The sequence below is a fragment of the Delphinus delphis genome, chromosome 20 (assembly GCF_949987515.2).
Source record: "Delphinus delphis chromosome 20, mDelDel1.2, whole genome shotgun sequence".
Taxonomy (NCBI): Eukaryota; Metazoa; Chordata; class Mammalia; order Artiodactyla; family Delphinidae; genus Delphinus; species Delphinus delphis.
In genome coordinates this window covers 32,219,682-32,247,399 of record NC_082702.1, presented here as the reverse complement: position 1 = coordinate 32,247,399, position 27,718 = coordinate 32,219,682, and the positions used below count along the sequence as shown (strand labels likewise).

The following is a 27,718-nucleotide window of genomic DNA, read 5'->3' as shown; positions in this document are numbered from 1 at the left end:
TTTCGCCAGAAACCAAGAGGAAAAGGCAGGTCTGGGGGGCCCACCAACCCCCTCCACCAACTCACCCCAGCCCACGATGCCCAGCTTGAGCAGGTAGCCTGGCACATAGGTGCCGAAGACCTCGACCACGAGTCGGTAGAGGTTGTAGCCCTCGAGGCCCATCCAGGAGAGGCAGGCGAGCAGGGAGAAGTGCAGAAAGATGGCACTGGCGCGGCAGGCAGCCTCGGAGCCTGCCAGGGCCACCGGCTCGCTGAGCAGGAAGCTCACATCCAGCAGGAAGACGGCCAGCAGCAGGTTCATGTGCACCTTGACGGTGTAATCCCTAGACTTCCTCCTGCACAGGGGAGGGTGGAGGTAGGGCAGGCAGGGTCACTCTGGTGGCCAGCGTGGGAAGGCAGGGAGGAGGGGGGAGGGAGGAGGGGGAGGGGGGAGGGAGGTGGGAGGTGGGAGGTGGGAGGTGGGAGGTGGGAGGTGGGAGGTATGCCCGCCCACCCCTCCTCCTCCAGGCAGCCTTCCCAGGCTACACGCGCGCGCGCGCGCGCGCACACACACACACACGCGCGGCCTCCCGTGGCTACAGCTAGGCTCTGTCCCCGTGCACCTTCCATGTGTCCAACACCCACAGGCTCAGACACCGTGTGTGCATCTAACGGCAGATTTAACCAAGCACAGCGAGGAAGACAAATCAGCCACTACAATCAACCAGATGCTCCCAAAGTCAGAAGGGAAAGACTGGATTTTTTGCTGTTTTGGAGAATCCATGCCACCCACGTTCTGTGTCTGCCTATCTGTCTGCACTACTGTGCATCTGTGAGCACACGCTGTGTGGCCTGTGTCCTTGAGGTTGCAAGTCTGTGTGTGCACGTCCTGCTCCCATCCCAAGATACTGTGTGGTGCAGGGCACTGTCAGCCTTCCTGTCCCCAGCCTTTCTGTCCACCTGGCACCATCCACTGCCTGCTCCAGAGAGTGCAGAAGAACACCTACCATCCTGGATCCCCATGCCCACCCTACCCCTAACTTGAGGCACCACCTTAGGCTGGCCCCATCCCCCTCACCCTCAGTGTACTCATCTGTGAAGTGGGAGGACGGCCCCCCTCGCAGGGTTGGGGTGAGAGTTACACTGATACGAAGCATCCGGCACAGATGAGGTGCTCAGTCCCTAAGGGTTCCTGTCCCTCTGTCCTGGGGCACTTTTGCGATCAATGGGCAGGTGCTGGGAGGGGCTTGTGCCCTCACCCCCAGCTCTCCACTCAGCCTGCCAGCCGTCCCTCCTCATCGCCTGCTCCAGCCCCACCACGTGTGCAGCTGTGGCCACGCCTTCACACGGCTCTACCCTCCCCGGTCCCCGCAAGAACAGTGAGCACACTCCAAGAGTCTTCATTCTACAGCAGAACTAAGGATGTCTCCCTTCCACGCAGACGGGTCCAGGGCCCAACTACAGGTGGGCCTCAGTTTAGGCCGAGCCCAGCACTGCCAGTCCAGACCCACACACAGCCGGTCTGAGGGCGGGTGGAGGCGTTCTTCACTCCACCGAAGGCGGCCCCTTCTCTCAGCAGGCACCCCAACGACTGGGGTGACACACGCCTCCATGGAGCCAGGGGGTCGGGCCTCAAAACAGGCACTAGGGAACAGGGGCTGAAGGCTCTACCTGTCCACAGCGGCCACTGCCAGGCAGCTCCGCTAACCCAGGCCTTGTGGGCCTGGAGCCAGCCTGCTTGGGTTCAAGCCTGCTGCTACCACTTCCCCGCTGTGTGACCTCAGTCAAGTCACTTACTCTCTCTGAGCACTCTTCCATAGGGCCCTTGCGAGGATGAACCAAGTTCACGCGTGTAAAGCACTTAGAACAGTGTGCGGCATGTGGGCCGCTTGATGTAAGTGTCCACCGTTATCATTACCATCACTGTCATATTATCATGTGCCCCCAGCGGTAGCACATCTGGTTATTCGAAGACAGGAATCTAGATTCTTATGTCAACTCTCCCAATTTTAAATGTTGGCAGTTAATGTAAACCGGAAATGCTATGTTACCCAAACACCACAGATCTGAGCAGGAAATGCCCCCCTGGGGGTCAGCTGGCTGCACCTCCCAGGGCTTCCAAAACTATACACACGTTTCGGGGTCAGGCCAATCTCCAGGGTGGGTCTCCCTCAACGTGGGGTCCCAGCCCGGGGGCCTGGAATGGAGGTTCTCCCTGCCCCCTTCCCTCTTGCTCCCAGGTCCTACCTAGAGCAGAGGTAGGCAGCGATGGTGAGGACGCAGGCCACGGCGGAGATGACACAGCCCACGTACGAGAGGAGAGTCAGGTAGTGCTTGTGGATGGCGTCCACCTCCACAGAGGTAACCTGGGTCCACGAGGCAGGTCAGGGCTGGCCTCAGTGCCCCCAACTCGACACTGAGCGTTTGCCCAGATGGCGGTCTAACCCGTGGTCCCTGGACGGCCTTGGGCGTCTATGAACCACACCTGCCCCCCAAACTGAGAAGAGTGTGGTCCCATGAGTGCATTTTTCACCACATTCTCAAATGGATCCCTGTCCCACCAAGGTCAAGAACCCTCCACCAGAGAATCCCTTTTCTGTCCTGGCACTAATTATTTTTCTGTAGCATTCAAAACAGAAATAAGTTTCCTGTGAGGCAGTGAGCTCGCCACGCCCAGAGAGAGCTGGAAGACCACTTCGGTCCCTCAGATGCTAGGGTCCTAAGAGCTGGGGAGAATGAGCCTAGGACACAAAGCTTCTGAGATCTTGGGGGCACTGAGGTCCATCACAAGGGCCTCAGCATCCCCTTGAGGGCTCTTTAGAAACATACTCCTGGCCCCACCCAGCCCTGTGGAATCAGAATCCTAGGTTAGGACCAGGAACCTGCATTTTTATCATGCACCAGATTTTGGGAATAAAGAACAAGGGCTTTAGAGACCAGCTCTTCTACTTACTACTAGCTGTGTGAACTTGAGTACATTGCCTAACCTCTCTGAGCCTCAGTTTCCTTATCTATAAAATGGGACAACAACAGGAGTCACCTCGGGGCTTGTTGTGAGGAATGGATAACATATATGCGAGAAGTGGCCACACAGCAAGAACCCGGCCTGTGTATGGGGGCAGGGAAGGAGGGGGCCACGCACCATCAGCACTGCAAAGTAGGTCAGGTGGTTGCAGAGGCAGGACGTCTGTGTCTCTCTCCTGATGGTCTCACAGCCCACATCGCTCCAGCTCCCGGGGCTGCTCACTGAGGAGGGGTCAGCATGGGGCTCTGAGATCAAGCCCAGCACCCCAGCACCCCACTATACCCCACAAATGCATGACTGCATCACTCTTCTGAGCCTTTGCTCCCCTCAGCAGATCCCTAGCCTGACATCACTCCCTCTTCAAAGCCCACCTTCCTCCAGGAAGCCCCCCTTGATTAACTCCATCTCCCCCACCTTCCAGGACCCCCTGGTACCTGCCTCCAGGTACCTGCCCAGCTCAGAGGCCCCTCCACACTCACATGTTAGGTCTTCCACCCAGAATACACACTGTAGAGTGACATTCTTCTGTAGGGACAGGAAAGAAGGGGAGTGGGTCTCACGACAGTCTACTCCCTTCCAGCCAGGCTGAGGGAGTCAGTGCCAGGGCCCCACCCCTTTTGTACCTGACTGGCCGATGCCCTCAGCCAGTCGGTCATTTTGTTAAAGACAAGTGATTCAGAAGAGAGCGGGACAGGAGGACATGGACAACAGGGACCCTTGTGTCCTTGGTTGCTTTGCTCACACTCACCGGCTGTGGCTGGTGCTGGAAGGTGAGCACCATGGGCTCCGAGAGGTTGGCTACTTTGGTGTTCTGCACGACGATACCCAAGACCTTCTCCCCCAAGACCTGACTGGAATTCTTGTCCTAGGTATATGGGGTGGGGGAAGAGGGTAGGGAGGGGGCTCAGGACTGAGAAGAAAAGCTCAGAAGTTCCCCAGACCTTCTAGACTCCTGTCTCTGCCCAGCACATTGCTCCCAGATTTTGAGTCTCCCTCTGGAAAAAGATTCTTGCGAGGGTAGTCATTTACACCATAGTGAGAATAACACTCTGCCAGGTCTAAATCTCCCAGGGAGACGTGCACGTTGCTGTCCGATTTCTGACTTTACAAGGACTCTTGGAGGAAGGGGCTGGGCTCCATGCCTACCCTTCCACCTCTCCGTCAGACAGAAGCTGCTTTCCCCCGGGGGAGGGCCCGAGGACGACAGCCCCATACCTGGAACAGGGCTTGGCTGCTGAAGTCTACCAGGAGGAGTCTCTTCTCAGCCTCCTGCCTCTGGCCCTTGGTCTTCTGGAAGAGCTCGCGGGGCAGCAGCACCGAGTACTCCAGGATCTCGCTCTGCTCCCCCTGCAGACCAGAGTCCCACGGGGGCTCAGCCACAGGTGGGCCTCCAGATCCCCCCACATCCCCCCAGCACATGCCTTCCTGGGCGCTGCCATCTCTAAGCCCACCTCCTCCAGGAAGCCAGGCCTGACTCACAACAGCCCTTCTCACCCCTCCTTTCCCTGGCACCAGCGCTGGCTGGGGCGCTTGTCGTTAGAGCCCAGGGCCCCAGGGGCAAATGGGCCTGGGAGAACCACGTGGTATTCTGGTGTCTGGGCTTCAGACACTGACCCTGCCTATGGCTCCCTGGTGTGCTGGGGGATAAGAAAGGCAGGGTGTGTAGCCCTCTGCCCCCAACTAGGCCCACCAAGGGCAGGCTCACAAGAGGGCTGCAGGCACAGGCATTTTGGTGTTGGTTGTCTGTCCACAAGGATGTGCCACAGGAGCCCCCTGTGCAGGGACCAGGTCCCTCCCCACCTCTGTCCCCACCACTGTATCAGGAAGGGTCCTCAGTTCCACCGGGTAGCCACTGAGGTAGTCTTTGGGCCTGAGGCCTTCCTCATCAGCACACATCTGGCTCCCGGAGGCCCAGAGGAGGGGAGTGCTCACGGCCTCCACATCTGCTTCCTGCCCTGGCCACTATCCTGACCCCTGACCTCCCGCTGGGAGTGGATGCGCAGGTCCTGGAGGCTGGCTGTGGGCTGGAGCTTCCACACCGTGGCGTTGACCAGATCTTCCTCAAAGGACACCGTGTCCCCTGTGAAGTTCACAGAGGTCAGCTTCGACTCCAGGCTCTGCAGCTGCCTGGCAGTGGGGAGAGAGGGTGGGTGACTGCTGGGTGTGAGGGGCGGATCCAGGCGGGCAAGTAGGCAGGGAGACAGAGGGAGAGGAGAGATTCAGGCAGATACACAGGAAAGAATGTGGGGCAGACAGAATGACCTGCGGGGGTGGCAGGGAGTTAGCCAGAGCGTCAGAGCAAACAGGAAAGGAGGGGGGTGGGGACCTATCCTCGGACGCGGCCACCAGGTTGTGGGCCCAGTTCTGCCTGGACCGACCCACTATGTGCAACAGAGCAGCCCTACCCATCTCTGGGCCTCAGTCTGCTGAGCTGTAAAATGGGTCAATCCTTTTCACTTTATTGGTGGAGAGGAGGGCTTGGGTGCGGCTGACCTGGGCTGGTGGGTGTGACATTTGTTTTTAACGACTCAGGCAGGGGAGGGGCTTGGCCTCCAGGGCTGTATCTCAATTCCTCCCGGAGAAGATGGAAAGATGAGAACATTCCAGCCCCAGGGGAGGTTTCCATACAGCCGCCTGCTCCAGGTCCCTGCCCTGCCCTGCCCTGCCCTACCCGGGTCTGGGGGATGCCGCCTCCTTCCCCCTCACACACTGGGACCCACACTTACTGGTCCGTGGGGGTGAACGGGGGTCTCTTTGAGCTCTTCCGGGGATGCTTCAGAAACTGGCTGAGCCGCTGGAGGTCCCTTTTCAGCTCACATGTGTCCACCAAGGCGCTGTGGGAGGTCTTCAGGGGAGGAGCTGGGGGAGAGGGATGGACAGACCCACCAAAGGCTGTTGAATGAGGTGCCCGGCCACACTCATTACACTCTCCGTTAATCCTCCTGTGATTCTGAAAGCTTCTATCCCCATTTTATGGAGCAGGAAACAGGCTCCAAGAGGTGCAGTGGACTCCCCCAAGTCACTCAGAGCTGCAGCCAGCCAGATGGGGCTCTGTCCTGTGGAGCCCCCGCAACTCCAGCCCCAGCAGGCTGGGCTGGGACACACCTACCCAGGCATGCTTCTGACACACACAGGGAGCTGGGAGGGCCAGTTCCCCAGGGCCAGCCAGGCCCCCTTCAGGAGGAGCTGGCGGGTGGGGGGCTTGTGTGCTGGCTCCAGGCCCTCCACCCGGGTACCATGCACCCAAGGGCTGCAGACTCAGGCACCTCCAGGGCTCAGACGGGACTCAGATGAGGTAGGCAGACGGGAGGAAGGACATGTGGGGAGGGGGCATGCCCTATGCCAGCAAGGAAGGCAGGCCCTGTGCTCCCATCTGAATTTACAAGGCAGAAAGCCTGCTTTTTAGATCATTTGAAAACCCTGGCTCATGTTTTCAAAAAACTCTCTACAGACCAAATAAGGCCAGGCCAGATCTGCTCTTCAGGAAGTCAATTTGCAGCTATGCCTGACTTTGCCCTAAACCCTCCCAGGTTGGGGCAGAATCCCAGCCTGGGGCCGGGGAGCCCCATCTACCGCCCTGGCCCCTGTCTGCTGCCCTGGGCAGCACCTGGGCCCACTGCTGCCACCCCCCAGCATTTCCAAGGGCCCAGAGCTGCTAACATATTCAACGCCATTTACCCTCCCCCCCCCCCACGCATGGCAGCCCCGCCCCAAACTGGAGCTGCCTGAAAGGCCCCAGAATCAGGGAAATCCTAGACCCTGAGTAGAGCCTCCACCTCCTTTGGGCCACCCCCTCCTCCCTGCCCCCACTCAGCACTGAATAGAAGGCAGCGGCCACACCACACCTGTCACACCCCAGCCAGACACACAGTCTGCACACCTCAGTGTCAGCCTCCGGCCTCGCTGCGTCCTGACCTCTCACCTCTTGCTCTCCCCCACACCCCTGCCCCATCCCCTCATGCCAGTCAGCTGCTGGGTTCAGATCCTGGCTCCCTCACTCACTAGCTGTGCCACTTTGTGCCTCGGTTTCTCCTCCGAGAAATGGGGATAAACACTCTAGGTGATGCTGATGAAGCAGAATTTTTCCTCCGCCTCCTGACCTCCAGGCCCATCTCTCCATTCGCTCTGCTCCCACCCCGTTCACTCACCATCCTCTACCTGGGCCTTCCCCGCAGTCCCGTCGCTCCATTCGCTCCGCTCCCATCCCGTTCACTCATCGTCCTCTACCTGGGCCTTCCCCGCAGCCGCTGGATGGCACTTCGCCCCTCCGCCCTCACCCCTAACTTCCCACAAACCTCCCCAAAGCACACCGTGGATCACACTCTTCCACTCCTCGGACACCTTCCCTGGCTCCCCACTGCCTGCGCACAGAGCCCCTGCTCCGCGACCTGACACTCGGCCTGTCTGCTTTAACCCCGCCGCGCATTTTGCCCTCCCCGCCTCCAGGCCTTCGGCCAAGCTGCTCCTTGTGCCTGGAAGTCGCCTTACTGTGGAAGGAGAAGATGAAGCCGGCCGCACTGGGCAGACTGGTGTTCTGGGGGCTCCACCAGGAGCTGACAGAGGTGGCGAACAGTGGGGCCCCCTCGGCCAGGCTCTTCTCCTGCTGCCGGAAGCACAGGAGGTCAGAGGCTTGGTTACTCAGCACGAAGTCGCTCTTGCCGTAGCGAAGATGCAATTTCCCAGCATGGCGGTTCCAGTAGAGGCAGAAGTGGTAGAGGCCCCTGGGATGAGGGAATGACCTAGGAGCCAGATGGGCTCCAGGGAAGGGCGCATGGACTATGAGGGCCTCCTCAGTGTTCTTGATGGAGATGTGCAGCTCAGATGTCCGCTTATAATGGAGGCTGCTGTTCTGCGTCTGGTTCCGCTGGCCACAGAAGCGGAAGTCTTCCCGGGGGCCCCCGCCACAGGCACCTGAGGAAGCAGAGACTGCAGATGGGACTCTGGGCCCAGGGGCAGGCTCCAGGCCCAGAACACAGGAGCCCAGTGCCTAGGACCCACACACATTCCAAGGACCTATACCTCAAAGGGTCTCCAAAAATGTGAGTCTACCGTATTCAAAGATTATTGGCTTCAAAATATGAAAAGAACAAACTCAAAATCAATAATAATTTCAAAGGCAAAATAATATTTTAAATAGCAATAAAACATTTAATGAGGCCATGCCTGCCACAGACAGTTGTGCAGGCTGTGTACTGCACAAGGATGCACTGGCTGCAGAGGTGAGTAGGGCCAAAACCCAGTCCATGTTCCTTTCTCCAAGGTACCATCATCCACTTGCTAAGCTGTGTCCTCAGGCCTGTGCCTGCCCAAAGGGGTTAGTGGATGTGCTGGCAGCTGACCTAGACATCCTTAACATAAGGATGGCATTTTAACTAAGTCCTAGGGTACCTCCAGGAAAGCCTACCTGGAACCAGGAGCAGACCCAGCAGGAACGGCACTGTCTGCAGCAGCACTTGGGCAGCCATCTTCCTCCCCAAAGTCACCCTGAGAAGTCACCGCCTGAAAGAGGACAGGAATGTTGGCTTGAGGGCCTGACCCACAGGGTGGCTGTGCCAACCCTGAAGAGGGAGAAGCCAGGGTAGCGTGGATGTGGCATATGAGGTGGGGAGGCAAGTGTGGAAACAGTCCGTGGACCTCCCCAGAGCTGCCAGGAGCTGAGCATCAAGAGGCAGTGGCTAAAAGAAGACATACAAATGGCCAACAGGCACACGAAAAGATGCTCCACAGCGCTAATTATTAGAGAAATGCAGATCAAAACTACAGTGAGGTATCAACACACAGGTAGAACGGCCATCATTAAAAAGTTTACAAATAACAAATGCTGGAGAGGGTGTGGAGAAGAGGGAACCCTCCTACACTGTGGGTGGGAATGTAAATTGGTGCAGCCACTATGGAGAACAGTATGGAGGTTCCTCAGAAGACTAAAAATAGAGTTGTCATATGATCCAGCAATCCCACTCCTGGGCATATACCCAGACAAAACTATAATTCAGAAAGATGCATGCACCCCTATGTTCATAGCAGCACTATTCACAACAGCCAAGATATGGAAGCAACCTACATGTCCATTGACAGAAGAATGGATAAAGAAGATGTGGTACATATATACAACGGAATACTACTCAGCCATACAAAAAATGAAATCATGCCACTTGCAGCAACACAGATGGACCTAGAAATTATCATGCTAAGTGAAGTAAGTCAGACAGAGAAAGACAAATACCATATGCTACCACTTATATGTGAAATCTAAAATATGACACAAATGAACATATCTATGAAGCAGAAACAGACACACAGACATAGAGAACAGACTTGAGGTTGCCAAGGGAGGGGTGGGGAAGGGATAGATTGTGAGTTTGGGATTAGTACATACAAACTATTACATATAGGATGGATAAACAACAAGATCCTACTTTATAGCACAGGGAACTATATTCAGTAACCTGTGATAAACCATAATGGAAAAGAATATGAAGAAGAATATATATGTATAACTGAGTCACTTTGCTGTACAGCAGAAATCAATACATTGCAAATCAACTATTCTTCAATAAAATAAAATTAAAATGCAAAAATTAAAAAAAATTAAAAAGAGGCAATGGCTGAGTTCAAGTCCCAGCTCCACCTCTTGCTCGCTGCATGACCCTGTAAGAGGGTCATGGAAAACAGGACGAATAATAGTACCTCCCTCCAGATCCAGCAGTGATGGGGTCATCAGGCTAGAATCGGTGGGGGGAGAGGTTCCCCAGCACCACCAGGAACCACCCCAACCACGCTGCCCCCTCCAGGCGTGAAGAAGACACAGGAAAAAGGGGGCTTGCAGGGCTCTCCTCCTGGAACCTCACCATCATCATCCCTAAGACCCAGCTCAGAGGTCACCTCCTTCAGGAAGCCTTCCTCAACTCCCTCTACAGTCAGTCCTGGCCTCCTTTGGCTCTCTATGTCTGTGTGTCTGTTTCTGTTTCATAGGGTCCCGTTAGCCAACTCTGGGAGGTGCAGGATGGTACATCCCTCCTCCTGGTGCTAGCCAGGGAGCTGCTGATCCATCTCTGTGCACAGGGCCTAGTGTGCACGGAGGTCGCTGGGCAGGTGGACAGTGAGGGAAATGGAGTGAAGGATCAGTGCAGCCACAGCGCCCTCTACAGCCAGGGGATAGAGGAGACAGCACTTCCTGTTATGGCCACCAGGGGGAGCCAGTTCCCAGGGCAGCTGGAAAGGCACGGGGACGTCCCAGTCTGGCCGGGAGACATAGTGTGGCCCAAGTCGGGGGAGATCCAGTTCCCCTCAGCCCCATCCTCTTGTAGAATGCCCCGCCCCCAGCCTCTATTAGCTGAGTACCTACTACCTGCCAGCCTGTGCTGACCCACCCCCTCACCCCTATACCTGTATTAATCTTCATTCCAACCCTGTGAAGTCAGCCCTACCACTGGCCCATTTCACAGACAGGGAACCTGAGATCCAATGAATTAAATGACTTGCCCAAGATTGTTCCAGACATCAAAGGCTTTCCCTGCCTGGTCAGGACTGTAGTGCCTGGCAGGGAACCTGCGTGCCTGGTACTTATAGAGAGATGCCGGGTGGCTTGGCCCTCCCCACTGCCAGCTGGCCTTATGACTGAGCTGGGTGCTGGCAGTCACGAACAGCCATCCTCATCCTGTGAGGCACTACATATGGCTGTGGTGACAGATGCAATCATCTGCCACAAGCCAGACAAAAGGAAGCCTGGCAACTATGGGGCATGAGAGGAGTTTGACTTTGGGAGGAAACCAAGGAGGGCTTCCAGGAAGAAGTGGCTTTTGGATGGAATATTTAAGGGCAGCATTAAATGGAGGGGTGGTCCATGCAGGAGTTCACTGTCTCCTTCCTGGTCTGGGCCTTCCTTGAACAAAGCTGGCCCCCTCAAGCTAGAGCCCGTCTCCAGTGTCCCACCATGTGTAATGGAACCCCAATTTCTAGGGCCTGGTCAGTCTAATCATTGGTCAGTTGGCTTCATCATCCTGCCCTGGTGACATCACAAGACCCCTGAGAGGAAGGATGTGGAAGTGTTTGGGGGAATGGCCGCTGTTTCCTACATTGTGATATTTAAGGTTTCACTCTACGTCCCCTCTGAGCATTTTGGCTCCTTTTGGGGTTTTTTTTTTGGTTTTTGGTGTTTTTGTTTTTAGGGAGAAGGATTGATTTATTACTTGCTGCAAGTAAGGAGAACACCGGGGATCTTTCCAAAGCAGTGTCTCCCATTTTGGCTCCTTTTGAAACTGCCACTCCAGACCAGTGAAAGGAAATCCAGCATCCAGGGACAGAAACATGTCTCTCCTGGACCCTTTCTCTTTCCTTCTTTTTTCTGCCGGTCACTGTCGCTGTCTACATCTGATCCCCAATCCAAATGACACCTCCTCCAGGAAGCCCCCCCCCGACCCCTGCTTTGACCCCTGCTTTATATTTCTGAACTCAGAGCTCACAATCACTTTGCAAATTTGGCCCCAATTTTCCATCTATGGCATTTGGATTCAAGGCCCAGAGAGGGCCAGTGATTTCCTGACATCATACAGAAAACAAGGATGGAGCTGGCCAGAATCCATGTATCTCTCCGGCCCACTGACCTTCAAAGTGAGCTACCACTATCGGTATACAGGGCCCAGGACAGGGCAGAATCATCTGCTTTCATCAATCCTCCTGGATTGATTCCTTTGAGAGCAAAAAGGTGGAAACAGAGAGTGAGCTCCCCATCACTGGAGGGATACAAGTGAGGCTGCACCACTGTGAACTACCATGATTCCAACAGACAGGGATCAATGGCATGACCTGACATTCCTGGCTCCTGAATAGCCACTCCAAGGTGAACAACTCTAGTCCTATGGACATTCTTGGGATTTGAGGGGAGGGACTGCCTGGCTTCCTTTAACCCACCCTTAGTAGACTCTGGAGGCAGACTGTCTGGGTTCAAATCCCAGTCCCCCTACTCAATAGCTGTGTATCCTTGGGCTAGTTACTCACCCTCTCTGGGCCTCACTCTCATCACCTGTAGATAGGAATAAAAATTGAGACTCCTGCAAGGGTCGTTGTGAGAATTAAATGAATTGATACCTGTAGAGGACTTAGAGCAGGGCCATGCACACGGCACGCACCATAGGTGTCAGCTAGATATCTCTGTATCCTTCCTGACCAGCTCACGCGTGCCCCTCAATCAACCCCTGGGCCTGTCACAGGTTCCTACTCCTACACCTTCCCTCCCACCCTCCATGTAATCCCCTTGGGGCCCCCACAGCCAGCTCAACTTCCAAAGCACCTTGATGGGAAATTCTTAGAGCATGAATTTCCTTTCCGGGAAGATTGAAACCCCACCCAGAAAACTTCCCTCCTCACAGCCTGGAACTGAGCCTGTCCCCAGAAGCCTCTGAAGGACAGGAGAGCTGAACTGGGGCACCATCTACGTTATCGTGAAATCCTCAGGGCCACCCTGTAAGGCTGGCCCTACTGTTTTGCCATTTTACAGATCAGGAAACTGAGACTAGGGAAGGGCCATCTGTTCCGAGATCTCCACCAGTGGGGCCAAGACACAGACCTCAGTCTCACCCTAGAGAACTCCTTGCAGCGCTGGCACTGTCAGTTTCTACAGATGCATGCCCCCCTGGCTTTGGGAGACCCCCAAAGAAAAGGAGAGAAAAATGGTGGGGCCGGGGTCAGCCAAGACCACAGGCAGTGCAGACAACTCCAGCCTGGGAGAGAGGATTTGGGGGGCCGAGCCCCCTAGGGATGCCCCCATCCCCCAGCTCCCCTTCTGGAGCAGCTGCCCTTGACCTCAGGCCTTCCGTAAACACAGGGAACAAAACAGTCTGGCCAGCCTGACACAGTGGGGGCCACCATCACAGAGTCCCCAAGGATCCAGGCAGAGCGGAGGGGACCAGGGCTCCTTTAAGCCGAGACTCCCGGGCTGCCCGTCCCCAGGGCTGGCTGGGCCCGGGAGGAAGGGCCCCGGGGCTGCGGCTGCGCAGGCCCAGCCCTGCCCATCCTCGTGGTGGGGGAGGGGGAAGCGGGCAGGGCACCCGTGGCTCACTTTCTCCCGCCGCCGGGGCCTGAGTCACTTCCTCTGCCATCCATGTAGAGCCACGAGTCACCGCTGGCCCAGTCCAGGCTCCTGGAAAACCCATTTCCTCGGAGGATGGAGGTGGAAGTTGAGTGGACAGGACCTGGGCAGCTCTGCGGTTAACCCTTCCTGGGGAGGCACCTCCCCAGGAAGATGACCTGGACCTGGGCCCCCATACCTTTCCTTCTCCTGCCCGTAACATACACTGTGGACCACAAACTTATCCACCCCCCGGCCAACCTGTCTCTCTGTCTGGAATGCCTTTCCTAACTCCATGACCCAACTCATCTTTTGAAACTCAGTGAAGACATACCCTCCCCATGAAGCTTTGCCTAAGTGCCCATCTGCCATCAGAACTAACTTCTGTGTTCTGGGTGGGGCTCAGGGAAGGGGGCCAACCATGACCTACACTCAACCCTATGTGCTCCCTTTGCCACGAGGAGTTAATATCAGAGGTACCCAAACACACCCACGGGTCAGAACCACCCGAGGAAGTTCACTAAAATGCAGATCCACAGGCCCCTGCACCCGGAGGAGCAGATGCTACAGGTCTGGGGTGGGGCTCGGGAGTCTGGCTTTAACAGGTGTCCTGTTGACTGACACTCCGCGGGCTTAGAGCCACCGGCTTACAAGGCTGGGATGACACCAGGAGTCCTGTTTACCAGAGGCAGAGGCGGGGAGGGCCCAGTCCCGAATCACTCAGATGGTGAAAGGTTGGCCCTGGACGGGGTCCGGGACAGCTTGCTTCCCCACAGTACCTCTTCTCAACCTCACTGGTGGTGAGGATGAATCACCACCCTGGCTGGTTCACCCAGCGTTTAGCAGGGTGCCAGGAACCTGGAAGGAGCCTCCCAAGGCACAGCTGGGCGCAGGAGGGCGTGGGTGGGGGAAGGAGCCCCTGCCTGAGTGGGTCTTCAGGTGTGAGCCTGGTCTTGCCCTCCTCGGGGGAGGCGGGGGGAGCGACAGTAGAGAGAGGACCCAGCTCAGCTCTGCAGCTCCAGCCCCCATCCTCAACTGCTCTCCAGTGGGGGGAGGGGAAGAGGGGGCAAAAGGGAGCTGCCGGCTAGGCCCCTCCCCCGAGCCCTGGGCAAAGGGCCTTAGGAAAGAAGGATTTGGCCAAGGGTGGGTTGGCGAGCGTGAAGTCCTTGAGGGCAGAAGCACACACGAGTGTGGATGTAGGTGTGCGCGCACGTGTGCGCACCACACGTGTGCGAGAGTGAGGAGGAACGTTAGAAGAGAGCGGAGGCTCTACCGCAGGTGTTTCCTCCACAGGAGTGGTGTCGGGGGTGGAGAGGACCCTCCACCAGCCGTTTCCAAACTCTTTTGTGAATGTCAATCTAACTTAGAAACACCACGTACCCAACAAACAAATGAGGTGCCCCATCAGAGCCGGCGGGACCCCGGACCACGCCTCACTCCCAGCCCAGCCGCCAGCCTCTCAGCAGCGCCCGTGGCTCCTGGCAGCACAGCTGGCACACATGGAGCCCCTCTCTCCTCCCTCTCGTCCTGCTCTGCAAGCCGGGTGACCGAGGCCCCAGCTAGGTGACCACACAGAACTCCCCACAGGAAGGGTGTTCTGGCCTGGCTGGGGAAAACAGAGTGACCTCAGGTTTCAGGAATTTTTCTACAATAAAAGAGAATAAAAATTAAGCTAGCTGCCTGCCCGCAGGGGCTGGCGGATGCCAAGGCCTGGCCTGCTCACTGCCTGGATGGGTCCCACATTCGTGCACCAGACCCGCTGGAGGGCTGCCCCGCCCGCGCAGGGCCCACCACCCCACACCTTCTGGTCCAGCCACGTCCCTGGGCCATGGCTCCCTCTGCGTGCCCAGACGGGCCCTGGCCTTGCGGGGAGACCGGGGAAGGGGAGGAACGGGGCACCTGCCCAGGTGAAAGGACGCTGGGTTCTCCTGGAAAGCCAGCTATCCAGAGCCACCCACCTGGTGGCCTGCTTTATCTGGAACTGGAGTGTTTGCTTACGAGGCCTCAGAGAGGCCAACCGACAGTCACCAGAGATGAGCCTGGGCTTGAGTGTTCCCACCTCCAAAGCTCTGCACACACCAGTCCTCCCCCCTCGGATGCCAGCCTTGTGACACGTCTGTGAAGGTCCCCACACCCTGGGCCTCAGGCCTCCACATCCTCACCCGACTGCCCCCCACACTCCAGCCACACAGTGCCTGGCAGTACAGCAGATGGCGAGTGGGAATAAACAGAGGTCTGTCTGGCACAGTGAAAAGGGCCCTGGAATCCAAGAAGAAGAGTGAGGGGGATGACAGTTCCCGTTCAGCAAGCGCTCACTTTGCGCCCGGCACCGTGCAAAGCACTTTTTCCAAATGATCGTTCAATCCTCACCTTACCTCTGTGAAACAAATGCTATTATTGCCCCCACGTTAAAGACAAGGAAACGAAAGTCCAAAGAGGCTAAGTGATATCCAAGATCACAGAGCAAGTAGCCAAGCCAGGATTCAAACTCCAGTCTACCAGATCTCAAAGCCCGTGCTTTTAGCCACTGTGGTCTCTGGAGTCCCTTCCTTCCCTTCTCTGGGGCTATCTCCCTGATTTTACCAAGAGGTAACTTTGCTAAGCACTTCCTAAGAAGCTCTAGTTCCCAAGTTAGAGAAATACTGCAGGCACTACTTGGTCTTGTGAATTAACACATTGAAGGTTCTGATAAGTCCTGCAGAAAGAAAATCTACAGAGCTTGGTCAGGCTTAGTTTCCCAGCCCAATGTGGTGGTGCATCCTCTTTTGCAGGACACTGGTTACCAACATGAAAAAAAGAGCTCTCAGAAATCTTGACACCACATAGAAAAGAAGCCTGTCAGCATCCCCCCTCCCAGCCTCCAGCCCCCTCCCCTCCCCTCCCCTCCCCTCCGAGCTGTCCCAGAGGCCATTAACTAGCAGGAGACGGGCTGCAGGAGCCATTTAGGCTGTGATGTGCCCGAGGGCAACTCATCACCATCTTTGACACTTCCAGGTGAGAGGTCCTGGGGGAGCCTGGGTCATATTCGGCCCCATCCCACCTCCCTTTGGCCGGCAGCACCAGCTCTTGGGGAAAGGGGAACTACCATCCCTGTTTCCAGATTGGCTATTCCATTAAAGCCAGCCACAGTCACCTCAAGCAGCTGAGACACTTAGAACATTGGGACTGAAAGGGAGGGAGGGAGGGAGAGAGAGAAAAAGAGAGAGAGAGAGAAAGAGGTGATGAGAATGCAAGAGCTTCTAGGAGCTGAGAATCAAAGGCTTTCAGAACCTGAGTGTGGATGGAAAAGACCTAGAACCTCAGGGAAGAGGAGGGATTAGGAAGGGTCCCAGGTCTGGCCCAGTCTGGAGTGGGGCTCAGGCAGCAGGACTTCTCACGAGCTGTCCGGGGACAGTGGCGCCGGCCCTGCCCAGCTCCACGCCCCTGGGGCAGCCTGTAGCCCACAGCCAAGTCTCCCCACAGCCCTCCCCAAGAGGAGCAGCTGAGGCTGGACCCCAGGACCCCAGGGCACTCACCAGTCAGCACCTGCCCAAGGAATGCAGACTCCCAGAGCAGGGGGAGCATAGGGTCCAGGACCAGTTCCACAGCTAACTGGCCCTGAGACCTTTGGACCAGCCTGTCCCCTCCCTGGGCCTCAGCTTCTTCCTCCGTCGAGGAGGTGACTATGATCCCTGTCCCCTGTCTGTCTTCTCCATAGCCCAGGGTCTCAGGATGCTTCCAGGGAAGGGCAGGGCTTACCTCCCAGCTGCCAGCAAAGGGAAAAGATGCTGGCCATCTCCTCTCCTGGCCAGCCTGTCTTCCCTCTCAAACCACAGACGGACCTCAGCTGTATGGCTGCAGTTCCCCTTCAGCATCTATATTCCCGAACTGCCCAAGGCCAGGCTTACAAGGTCAGCCCAGTCACCTCCCTGCTCATTTTGAGGGGGGCTGCAGTTCGACTCCCCCGGGCCTGGCAGAATGCCCGCCTTTGGAGCACAGGACCCTTAGCGTTCCCAAGGTCACCCGCCAGCCCTCCCTTTTTTATCTTCTCTTCTGGGTCCAGATCCCTGGCTGAGGGGTGGGCAGGACACACAGCCAGGCTTCCTCCCCCACGGGGGCAGTGGGCCTGGGCGAGGCTGAGGTTCCAGCTCCCTCCGGGAAAGGTCGGCGAAGGCACAGACCAGGATCCCATCCCAGCTCTCTGAGCACACATCGCTGCCTCACTGGGTCCTCCACTGCTGTTTGCACACGCCCACAGACAGGGCACTCACCACCTCCAGCCACAAAGCTAGCATTTTTTTTTTCTTTTTTTAATTAATTTTTATTGGAGTATAATATAAAATCTGTTAGGGATGTCTAACAGAAAAAGTGGAAATACAGTATTCTATATTGCCCTCTAACAGAATTACCAAATGTCGCAGACCCACGATGCCATCACTAGTAGATCTTGGTCACAAAGCTAGCATTAATGAAGCTCTCTGAAAATGCAAGACTTGATTCTAAGCTCTCTACACAAGCGAACACATTTGATCCTCCCCCAAATCTTATGAGACGAGTACCATTATGCCCATTTAACAAACAAGGCCCTAGAAGATCAAGTTACCTGCCGGAGATCACACAGCTCATGGTGCAGCCTCAGAGCCTGACTCCAGAACCCATGCTCTTGACTTTGCAGCGTTTCCCCTTGACAGGAACTAACTGTTAGAAAGGGCTTCTCTTTAAAATTCGTAGTAAAAGATGCTTCCAAAAACGTGTTTCCTCGAGATGAGATGAACACTTTCCTCTGAGGACCCTGGACCTGGAGCTCTGTCAGGACCATATCCCAGCCCCACTCCTACACTCTCAGCCACCTGCAGGCCCTGGACCTCCCCTTCCAGCATCCTCAGAGGCTTGTCTTTGACAATGGGGGTACAGCCCGGAAACTGAATTTTAGCTGGAGTGTGGCAGAGGGAAGGGGTGTGGGGTGTGAGGCCCTTACCCCCAACCACTTCCTGGTGGTTCTGATCTGCTGTCTGCTTCACTGACCAGGTCCCCTCAGAGTAGCATCTCTGACTCTCCCAGGGTCCCTAGTGTCACCCCAGCCCCAACCCCACCTTACCCATCCACTAAGTTCTCAGTGTTGGGAAGAAGGGAGAGGGGGAAGGGGGATGGAGGGGAAATGGAGGGGAGAGGAGGAGGGAGAAGATGATGATACAGGGGAAGAGAGATGGAGGGGGAGGGGGGTGAACAAGGGAAAGGGGAGAGGGGATAAGAAGCGGGGATTTGGTGAGGAGAGGGGAGCGGGAGCACGAATGAGAGCAATGGCGGGAGGAGGGGAAGAATCATACCTGGATTCCTCCTTCGTGTCATCAAGTGGATTATAAATACATAAAGAGTGTGAATGAGTGGGCCAAGGGCTCGCCTTGTTTGCAGGATGCAGCCCGCTGCGGTGGTGGGTCAGTTTCTCCCCACTTCAAGAGGCCAGAGGGGCACTTTGAAGCTGAGCCTCCCCAGCCTCGGTCCCCGCCCCCCTCACCGGAGCCTCAAACAAAGCGGGCAGCCTGGGAAGACGGGCTGCAAGTCCCAGCCGCCAACCCGGGAAAAGGGGCGCAGGTGACAGCAGCCCCTGGCAACCGTTGCCCTGGCAACCGTTGGCAGCTGCAGGGACTACGTCACTGCCCAGCTCCAACCCAGCACAGCGCAGGCCCTGACTTGTCCTGTGCCCAAGTCCCCTTACTTGGATGCTGGCCAGGTAGGGAGCTGGCAGGAAGAAAGGCAGAGTTTAGGACACCAGATTATGGGGTACGTTGGGGGACACCTGCCTATGTTTGTCAATATTGACTTAAAGACCAAATCTTTTTAGAACACTAGTGGGGGCTACCCCTGTGATGAAAAATGCCTACTACCAGCTACATTTGCCCCTGAAGGCTGCCAGCTTGTGGCCTTGGCCTTGACGCACACTAGACACCCGTCTAATCTCCACCACTGGCTGCCATGAGCACAGAATGTGCACAATACTTCCCTGGAAGCATCTTAGGGGAGTACCTCCTCCAGGAAGCCTTCCCAGATTGCCACAATCCACCAGGAATCTTCTTTCTGAGTTAGCCCTGGGGCTGGGGGTTCCCCCTGGCTTTCCTCCAGAGTTCCCTGGGGTCCAAGAGTGGGTCCTTTCTGTACCCCAGAGTGAGTACCAGTCTGGGGAGGGAGGAGAACAGAGGCAAAGCTTCTGAAACCCTGCCTATGTGCCAGGCACTACACTGAGCATTCTGGAGATCCATTCCCACCACTCTGCGAGGTTAGCCCTGTTGAACCCATCTTACAGATGCGGAGAGAGAGGCTCAGGAACATGATGTGACTTGCTCAAGACCACCCAGCTGGTAAGAGCGGTGTATGGAATTCAACCCATGATCTCCTCTGAGACACGAAGACATCAAGACCCAATATCCATCTGATGCTTGACTAATCCCACCCCCCATTCAGTGCACATTCAAACTTTATTTGATCACCTCCAGTGACAGGGAGCTCACCTCATCTGAAGAGGACACATCCCTTTGATCTCTAAAACGTCTTTCGTAGCCACTGAGTCAAAGGGAAAAGGACATCAAAGCCATGGGGTGGCCCCATGAGAACCCAGGGCCCAGAAGAGAACCAGGGCCGTCGGGCGCCCCCACTGAGGCCTTCAGCTCCAGACCAGCAGCAGATCAGGAGGTAGAGTGGGGCTGCTCAGGGGCCCAGGGTCTTCAGAGCACTTCCCCAGAAAAAGCAGGAATCCCTTTGGCAATCACACTCCAAGGGGCTCTGGGATGCTTTCTGGCCGAGGCCATGGGAAAAGCAGCAGGGGCTGGGGTCCTTGGGATGGTGTGCCCGTGCACCAACACCACCTCCTCCCCCACCGATGGACCAGAGCCAGGAGGCGGCTATTGTCTCGCTGCTGGCCCAGAGCTGTGTCCTATTCAGGCACTATTTTTGGCCCCCAGAGGAAGAGGAAAAGAAAGCAAAGAAAGGAGTTCCTGTTCTCAGTGGAACCTTTGCCTGGAAAGGATTCCAGGGCCTGCTGGGCCAGAGAAGGCAATCACTGTCGGATCAAAAGATCCTACACTTAAAAGGAGCTGGCAGGGGGCTGTGGTTCAGTGAAGCCAGAGGGAGGGCACAGATGGGGCACCCCTGGCCTTGTACACACACTTGGCGCTCACTAACTGCAGTGACACGCAGAGAAACAGAGGCACAGGATCCCCGGTTCCACCCATAGTCACTAAGCACTTGTAATGACAATAATTTTTAAAACCTACAATAACGCAGGGCTGCCCAGAACCAAGTCTCTGCCAGAGAGACTGACTATCCTCATCTAACACCCACACGCTCCTGAGCAGCGTGGAGGTCGGGGACAAAATGAAAAGCCTCATAAATCAGATAACTGATGCTCACGGAGCAGCACGACTGCCAAAAAACAAGCTAGCGACCCCCCTCCACTCCCCCCACCTTACGCCACCCTACGTCTTCCTTGCTTTCACCAACTCCAGCACACGAGCCTTCTTTCTATTCTCAGACACACCTCAGGGCCTTTGCACATGCTTTCCCTTCAACATAGAACATTCTTTCGGGGTTCTTTCCCTGATTGGTTCTTTCTCGGGTCTTAATTCAAATGTCCCCTCTCCTAAGCTTTCCATGTCAACCCAACCAAAATTATCCTCCCCATTCATCACTCTCTTCCATGTCACCGTATCTTATAAACTTTATAGCACTTCACACTGTCTGAAATGACCCTGCAATGTGCTTGTTATCCATTTCTCCAGGTTTGCTCTGTCTCATCCATCTTGCTCATCACTCATATCTCCAGTACCTAGTACCACAGTGCCTGGTCCACGGTAGATGCTCAATGACAGCTAGTTAATAAATGAATGAGTGAATGAGACAGAGCTGGGACTCTGACTAGGCCAGGCCGGCTCCAAGCCTCTTCCCAATCGGAGCCAGTTCCTGATGCTCAGGGCAGGGAGATTCCAGCACTGAGCTGTCCCCACTCCCCAGCCTCTGATGGGATTGGGGCATATACACTTTTGCCAGGTGCTTGGCCAGAGAGGAGCTCCCAAGACTGTGCGCAGCCTAAGAGCCAGGACCGGACCCGAAACTTCACGTCCAATACAGAGCCACCTGGTAAAGGCTCGTAAGAAGTCCTGCAGTGCAGAAGCCTGGGCGCACAAGGCTTTCCTAAACCAATGGGACCACAGACATACTTTTGCAGGTGCTGGATTATTTGAGGTCTGAGATCCCATCTGAATCTGTGATCAAAATTTGAGTTTTCTCTCTACATGAAGGCAAAGTAACCACCGCCACGCCCCTCAACCACCTGCTCCGGGGGCCCAGGGCTAGAGGAGGCACAGGCATGGGATTTGCTGATGAAGGTGGGTCACATTCCCACTGCTGCAAATGCCAAAGCTTCTGTCTGGACTCCCCGTGGGCTCCCTAAGGTGGAGCAAGGAGGGGAAATGGCACGTGCCTGTGGCCAGGGAGGATCCTGGGGTCTAGGCACCTGGGGGCAGGTGTATCCCAAGAACCAGCCTGCAGAGATTCGTGAGGGAGCTGGGGCAGTGACGGGAACCACACGGGAGCACGAACTACACGATGTGCACCTGGCCTCCTGCAATGCACACAGCCACGCTGTGAGCGGTGGGCATTATTAAGCCCATTTTACAACTGGGAAAACTGAGGCTCAGAGAGAAGCCACTCTCCCAGCTGGCTTCTCCCGGGTGGGGTCACACAGCTGATGAAACTGGACCCACACCCAGCTCTGTGCGCTCCTTTGCCTGTGCTGCCCCCATTGTCTCGCACGGCACCCCATCTACAGCACTGGAATCTGCAGGACATGGAGAGGAGGTGACAACCTCTCTAGGGAATGGCACGAGGCCCAAGAGGATGTGCCGTGGGTCCAAGGCATCGCAGCCCAGGAGCCAGACCCTCATCCCTAGGCTCCTGGGGTCTGCAAGCATCCCCATCCTACCTGGACAACAGTTACTACAGCTCGCAACTCCGGTTCCCCAAACCCAGGTTGGGGGAGCAGAGGCCAGACTCCTGGGTGTGCTGACACCCGGCGCAGGGTTTCCTTGAGGAGACACTGGCTGTCCTTTCCAGTACAAATGGCGACGTGTGCTGCACCAGGGCCCGGCCCAGGTATTGGGACCTGCACATTCTTGGTTGCCAGCCAAGGAGACGGAGAAGAGGCTCTGCCCATCTGGTCTGGGGTGTGTGCATAGCCCCGTGAGAGTGCACCAGGTATGGTCATGGACAAAGGATAAGTACAGCTTTGAGGAAATCGCACAAGGATTCCTTCCGGCCCTGCCCACTGCCCACAGCTCTCGCCAGGCAATGCCACATGCAGGTGTGTGGGAGACGGAGTCCCACAACGAGGCCAGGCACGCATCTACCAGGTGCAGGCCTATTGGATGAGGGAGAGCGAGGGGCAGCATCGGCTCCCTGATAATTTGGGAGGTGAGCATCCCCCTTCCCAACTCCTCCATCACACCCTCCTGCCTCACGCCTTCTGCTCTAACCACCGGCCTTTCACGGCACTGGAGCGGGACTGGCTCCCGGACAGAGAAGCCCCCACCCCCAGGCCATCTTCCTCTAATGCAGAGGCCTGTTCCCCGGTGCCTGGAAGCCCTGCCAGCTCCTCCAGGGCTCAGCTTTTATCTCGGCCTGCCTGGAACTGCCAAGTGCACCACAAACCGCCTGAGCCGGCGCCAGCCCAACTCCCACCACCCTGGCCTCCCCACCAAAGCACAAGTCAGGCTGCACGTGGGGGTGGGCAGAGTCCTGCTGATGCCCAGGTGGCTCCAGCTCCCTTAGGGCGGGGAGGCAGGAAGAAGTGCCCCCAAGTTATTACACGTTATCTCCGGGCCTCAGTGCACCCATTTGCCCAAGGGGGAGATCCTAATAGTAAACGCTAACATATGGGCCATGTGCTGTTGTAAACACTTTACTGCATTAACACCTTGATGCTCAAAACAGCCCCCTGAAGTAGACACTATGTTATCTGCTTTCTCCCGATGAGGAAAATGAGGCAGACGCCCAAGTTCACACAACCCGAGAGGAACAAAATTCTCCCCAGACAAGCAGCCTTGCTATCTCTGTGGGTCCTGTCGCCCCAGAAGAGCATGGGCTTAGGAGCGGCAGGGATGGGGTTCAAGACAAGGGCACATGTCCGCGGGCTCCCAGCATAGACTCTGGCCTGGCTGAGGAGCCCCCTCCCCACTGAGGGGGGCAGGAGAGCACAGTGAAAAGAGCCCAGACTCTGGAGATAAGAGGTCACTCCTGGGTAAGCCTCTGTGCCTCAGTGTCCTCATCTCTAAAATGGGCACATCAGGAGCTTGTGCCTGGCAGGAATAAATGTGTGTGCAGGGGCTTCCCTGGCGGTCCAGTGGTTACAACTCCGTGCTTCCAATGCAGGGGGCCTGGGTTCGATACCTGGTCAGGGAACCAAGGTCCCACAGGTCACATGGCATGGCCAAAAAACAAAACAAAACAAAAACATGTGTGCAAAGCGCTGAGCCTAGGGCCCGGCAGAGTCTGAGGGCAGGGAGGGTCCAGGACTGTTCTAGCCCAGCCGAGCCACCAGGGAACCAGGGACAGCTGGGGGCTTGAGGGGCTTGCAGGGGGTGTCTCAACCCACTGGTGCCAGCGCAGGCACCGGGCAGGGATCAGAAAATGTATGTCCCAAGCTCTCCCCTTCAGCAGCCCTGTCCTGACCCCCAAATCTGCAGGGTTCCCCATGGGTCTCAAGGAACTCCTGATGGGGCGTGAGGACCAGACTGGGGGAGGGCAAGCCTGGGAGGCTGGGGCCCAGCCAGGACCCCACCCCACCCCGCTTGAGAGGTCCCTCTGTGCCAGCCCTGCCCTGCCCCCACTTGCCATCTGCCTGGTCCCCGGGGTCCTGGTCCCCCCAGCTGCTGCATTTGCTCATGTGATGCCCCATCTGCTATGAGTCGGAAGAAAGGTCCACAGGGCCACCCCGGGTCGGGCTGGGGTGCTGAGACTGCTCTGGTTCTGGGTGGGCTGGCAGCACTGACATTTGGGCTGTGTTGCCACATTTCCCCCACCACTCTCACCAGCCCTGCCCCTGACTCTTCACTGCATCCCTGAAAGGGGCGCAGTCCCACCACCCATCACCCACACGCAGCTCTTGCGGAGGATGAAGTGACTTGGGGCCCGGCTCAGCGAGAGCACCGTCCGTGTGGCCCCCTTCATGGCTGTCCCTGTCCTGCCCCTCCCAAATCTGTCATGCCGGGCCCCGCTGGGAAGGCCACCCCGACTACACACAGACCCGGCCACAGCCCCGGCCCCTCTTTTACCTGCCCTTCTCCTGGGCTGGGCGACCACCGCCCCTCTCTATCCCCACAGCCATGAAGCTGCCCTCCAAGTAGAAGCCTCGGGCCTGGGGCAACCAGGTCAGCCCTGCATCACAACCCTGCCCTCCTTACCCAGCTGGGGTGGCATCCTGGGCACCCAGACCCCACCTGGCACCCACCTGGCCTGGCTGCAGTACCACCCAAGTCTTCCCGCCATCCCTTCCCCTGAGAGCAGATTGGGACCTGCCAGCCTGGCACTCCAGGTCCCCAAAATGACGCATGCCGGGTCTCCAGTGCCATTGCCTACCCCACTCCCCGCAGTTCTCATCATTCCCAAACCTTTTCCCATGCAGCTTCCTCTGCCAGGAATGCTGCCCGCCTCTTCCCTCCAATCCCCATACGTGTACACCAAACCCTCCTCCCCTCCCCACCAGCACCCAAGGCCAGACTCTGGGCCCTCTGCAGAGCCTCCGGATCCTCCCAGGTCAGGAGGTTCTCTCCTCCTCCACCAGCAAGCTTATCTCACTCGTCAGCCTCAGATCCTGCCTTGTTTGCGTCCCTGGCAAGATGAGGGTGTCCCGGCCAGGCTGACCAGGTCCTGCCCAGTGGCCCAGGGCACCAAAGCCAGCACAGTGCAGCCTCCCTAGCACAGCCTCCGCCTCCCGCACCACACTTGGAGAGGCGTCCTTCACGACCCTGACGTTCTCGGAGCCAAGACCGGGACCACGGCAGGCAGGGCAGCTATTAACCCACCCCACATGCCCACTTAGCAGCTGGGAAAACTGAGGCCCAGAGACAGAGGCAAGGCAAGGCGGCCACGGTGATGCTATGACCAAGGTGGGGCTGCATCTCAGGTCCCTAGAGTCCCTGCAGTAAAGGGACTCAGATCTGGTCCCAAGATCTAGTCCTGCCCTGGATATTGGCAGGGAAGACCTCACGGGACCCCTGGCCTGGGCTCTGGGGAACCAACTCAGCAGCTGGTGGCTCTCACTGACCCGAGACGCTTCTCCCCACTCAGCCTCCAATCGAGAGGAATCAACCCTCTGCCCTCAGGGTATCTGCAGCAAGGGGGCAGGGACTTGGCTCTGGACCACCCACACCTCATTTGTCTCATTCGCTGCTGTGTCCCCCCTCCCTAGAACAGTACCAGGCACACAGTAGGTGCTCAATAATTGTTTATATGAATAACTTCTGGGACTTCCCTGGTAGCACAGTGGTTAAGAATCCGCCTGCCAATGGAGGGGAAATGGGTTCAATCCCTGGTCTGGGAAGATCCCACATGCCGTGGAGCAACTAAGCCTGCGAGCCACAACTACTGAGCCCACGTGCCACAACTACTGAAGCCTGCGCACCTAGAGCCTGTGCTCCGCAACAAGAGAAGCCACCGCAATGAGAAGCCCGCGCACCGCAACAAAGAGTAGCCCCCGCTCGCTGCAACTAGAGAAAGCCCGCGCACAGAAACGAAGACCCAACGCAGCCGAAAATAAATAAATAAATTTATTTTTAAAAAAAACAAAACTTCTTTGGCCCTCTAGAGCCACAAAGGCTATTCCTCCCCACCCCACCTAGCCCAGGCCAGAGCTGCTCCAAGGCAGGATGGGAGTGGGGCAGGTGAGAGGGTCCTGCCTTAACTCATGCCGCCCCCCCCCCCCCACTGCCTCAGTAGAATGAACACCAGCCCCTTCCCACGGGGCCATGAGAGACCCCAACTCGTTACCACAGGAAGGAGGCTGGCTGGGGAGGCGGGGAGGAGAGGAACCAGCAGTTCCCAGGTGGGGAAACCCTATCAGCACCGGGCAGACGGGGGCCTGGGGTCTGGCGGTTAGCAAGCAGGGAGCGCTCCAGCCCTCAGCCGCTGCTTCCCCATCTACTGCTGCTGGTTTCCTGGACGTTCTCTCTCATCCCAGGTCCCTCATGTTCAGACCCCACTGCCAGGACCATCTCCTCCTAAAGGTGGCCCGGGCCATGAAGAGCCAGACTGCCCCTGTTTCACTGGGGGGCCCCAGATGCAGCATCCGGGCAGCTGAGGCGAGGCTGCCCTCACGTGCCCATGCTCAGCCCCCGGCAGCATCCTTTCCTCCCCAAGGCGGGAGGCTGGCTTGTTCTGTGACCTTAGGTAAGGCCCCTGTCCTCTCACAAGCTTGGTTCTCCCATCTGTACAGTGGGGGCAGGAGAGCACAGTATCTCACCACCCACAGAGCAGACCCAGCTTGCAGCGCCCAGGGACTCTATCACTTTGAGCCTCAGTTTCCCCAGCTAACAAATGGCTAGTGGCTCTGAGAGGTTCCATCCTCTCAGGCCCATCCCCTTCCCAGGCATCTCCCCGTCCATCCACCCCCAACTCTAGAGACCCTGCACAGCACTGCTCTCGTGGGCTAGCTCCCACCCAGATACCAAGACTTCGGCGCCCCGGTCCACTGCCACCCCACCCTCTGCTGCACACACTCCCATCCCTCCTCCCTCCTGCCGTCATGCCCTTGATCTGGTACCTGGGTAGAAGGTCCTGCGCGGGGCCGGGCAGCTGAACCGCCTTTCAAGATCCCCCTCCGAGGCTTAACCTGCCAGCTGTGGTCCCGTTTCTGAGAGAGCTGGTGAGTGTGGAGGCTCCCAGCCCCTCTCCTGAGGCAGGGCAAGGCAGGCAGCCAGTGTGGAGCCCGGAGACGCGCCGGCTTGTGTTTTTGGGTCGGGGGACACCCCGCTCCTGCCCCAGCTGGGCTCCTCCCTCCTCCCAGCTCGGCTGGGGATGACGGGACCATACGTGAGTCACAGATTTCTCAGAGGGAGGCTGGGAGGGGGCAGGGCTGAGAGAGCCGAGGCGGGGACACTGGGGGATGCCCATGACTCAGCTCTGGGCAAGGGGGGCACTTCAGCCTCACCCGCCCCCGATCCAGGCAGACAGGTGCCAGGCTTCATGGACGGATGCTGGTCGGAGATAAGTCTTCCTCCTCGCCCTCCATCTGTTACTTCCCCAGGGCTGTTCTCCACAGAGTTCCCGCCGAGAGGCCAGGGTTGCTATGGCAACAGGCCACCCCGATGCTGCCCCCCCCACCCCGACCCCCCGCACCCAGGCCCGGCAACAACGGCCCTTTCCTGAAAGAAAGCCCAGCCTCCTGGGCAGCAGGCAGGAGCCGGCGCTGACCAGCAGGGCGGAAGGCACGCCGGGGAAGGGGGGTGTCAAGCAGCCTGGCATGCGGCCAGCCAGGCCACACACAACTGGCCACCTGACCTGACTCCTCCCTGAGCCTCCGCTAGTCCCCCCGGCAAGGGGATCCATCTCAGCGCTCCCCCGAGCACTCACAGTTTCAACATTCCAAGACTCAAGATCTGGATTCTGAGACCCCAGGGGCTTCTG

At 57.3% G+C, this 27,718-nt stretch overlaps 1 protein-coding gene across 8 annotated transcripts in view; it reads right to left on the bottom strand.

The window, feature by feature from the left end:
- Positions 1-27,718, bottom strand: part of ADGRG1 (adhesion G protein-coupled receptor G1) — a 40,414-nt gene that overhangs the window by 5,698 nt on the left and 6,998 nt on the right. Inside the window, exons 1-11 of one of the 8 annotated variants that reach the window (XM_059998828.1) lie at positions 27,243-27,309; positions 8,408-8,502; positions 7,492-7,914; positions 5,730-5,862; positions 4,983-5,157; positions 4,219-4,350; positions 3,752-3,868; positions 3,483-3,528; positions 3,121-3,224; positions 2,226-2,344; positions 66-334 (exon numbers count right to left, since the gene is read on the bottom strand). In XM_059998828.1, coding sequence (XP_059854811.1) covers positions 66-334; positions 2,226-2,344; positions 3,121-3,224; positions 3,483-3,528; positions 3,752-3,868; positions 4,219-4,350; positions 4,983-5,157; positions 5,730-5,862; positions 7,492-7,914; positions 8,408-8,468 — 1,579 coding nt within the window. In that variant the 5' untranslated portion in view covers positions 8,469-8,502; positions 27,243-27,309. Of the gene's footprint in view, positions 1-65; positions 335-2,225; positions 2,345-3,120; positions 3,225-3,482; positions 3,529-3,751; positions 3,869-4,218; positions 4,351-4,982; positions 5,158-5,729; positions 5,863-7,491; positions 7,915-8,407; positions 8,503-14,449; positions 14,485-16,807; positions 16,897-17,651; positions 17,708-18,375; positions 18,478-26,855; positions 27,222-27,242; positions 27,310-27,718 lie in introns of those variants that run through there. The other 7 variants (XM_059998822.1, XM_059998829.1, XM_059998823.1 and 4 more) reach the window with 7 other exon arrangements.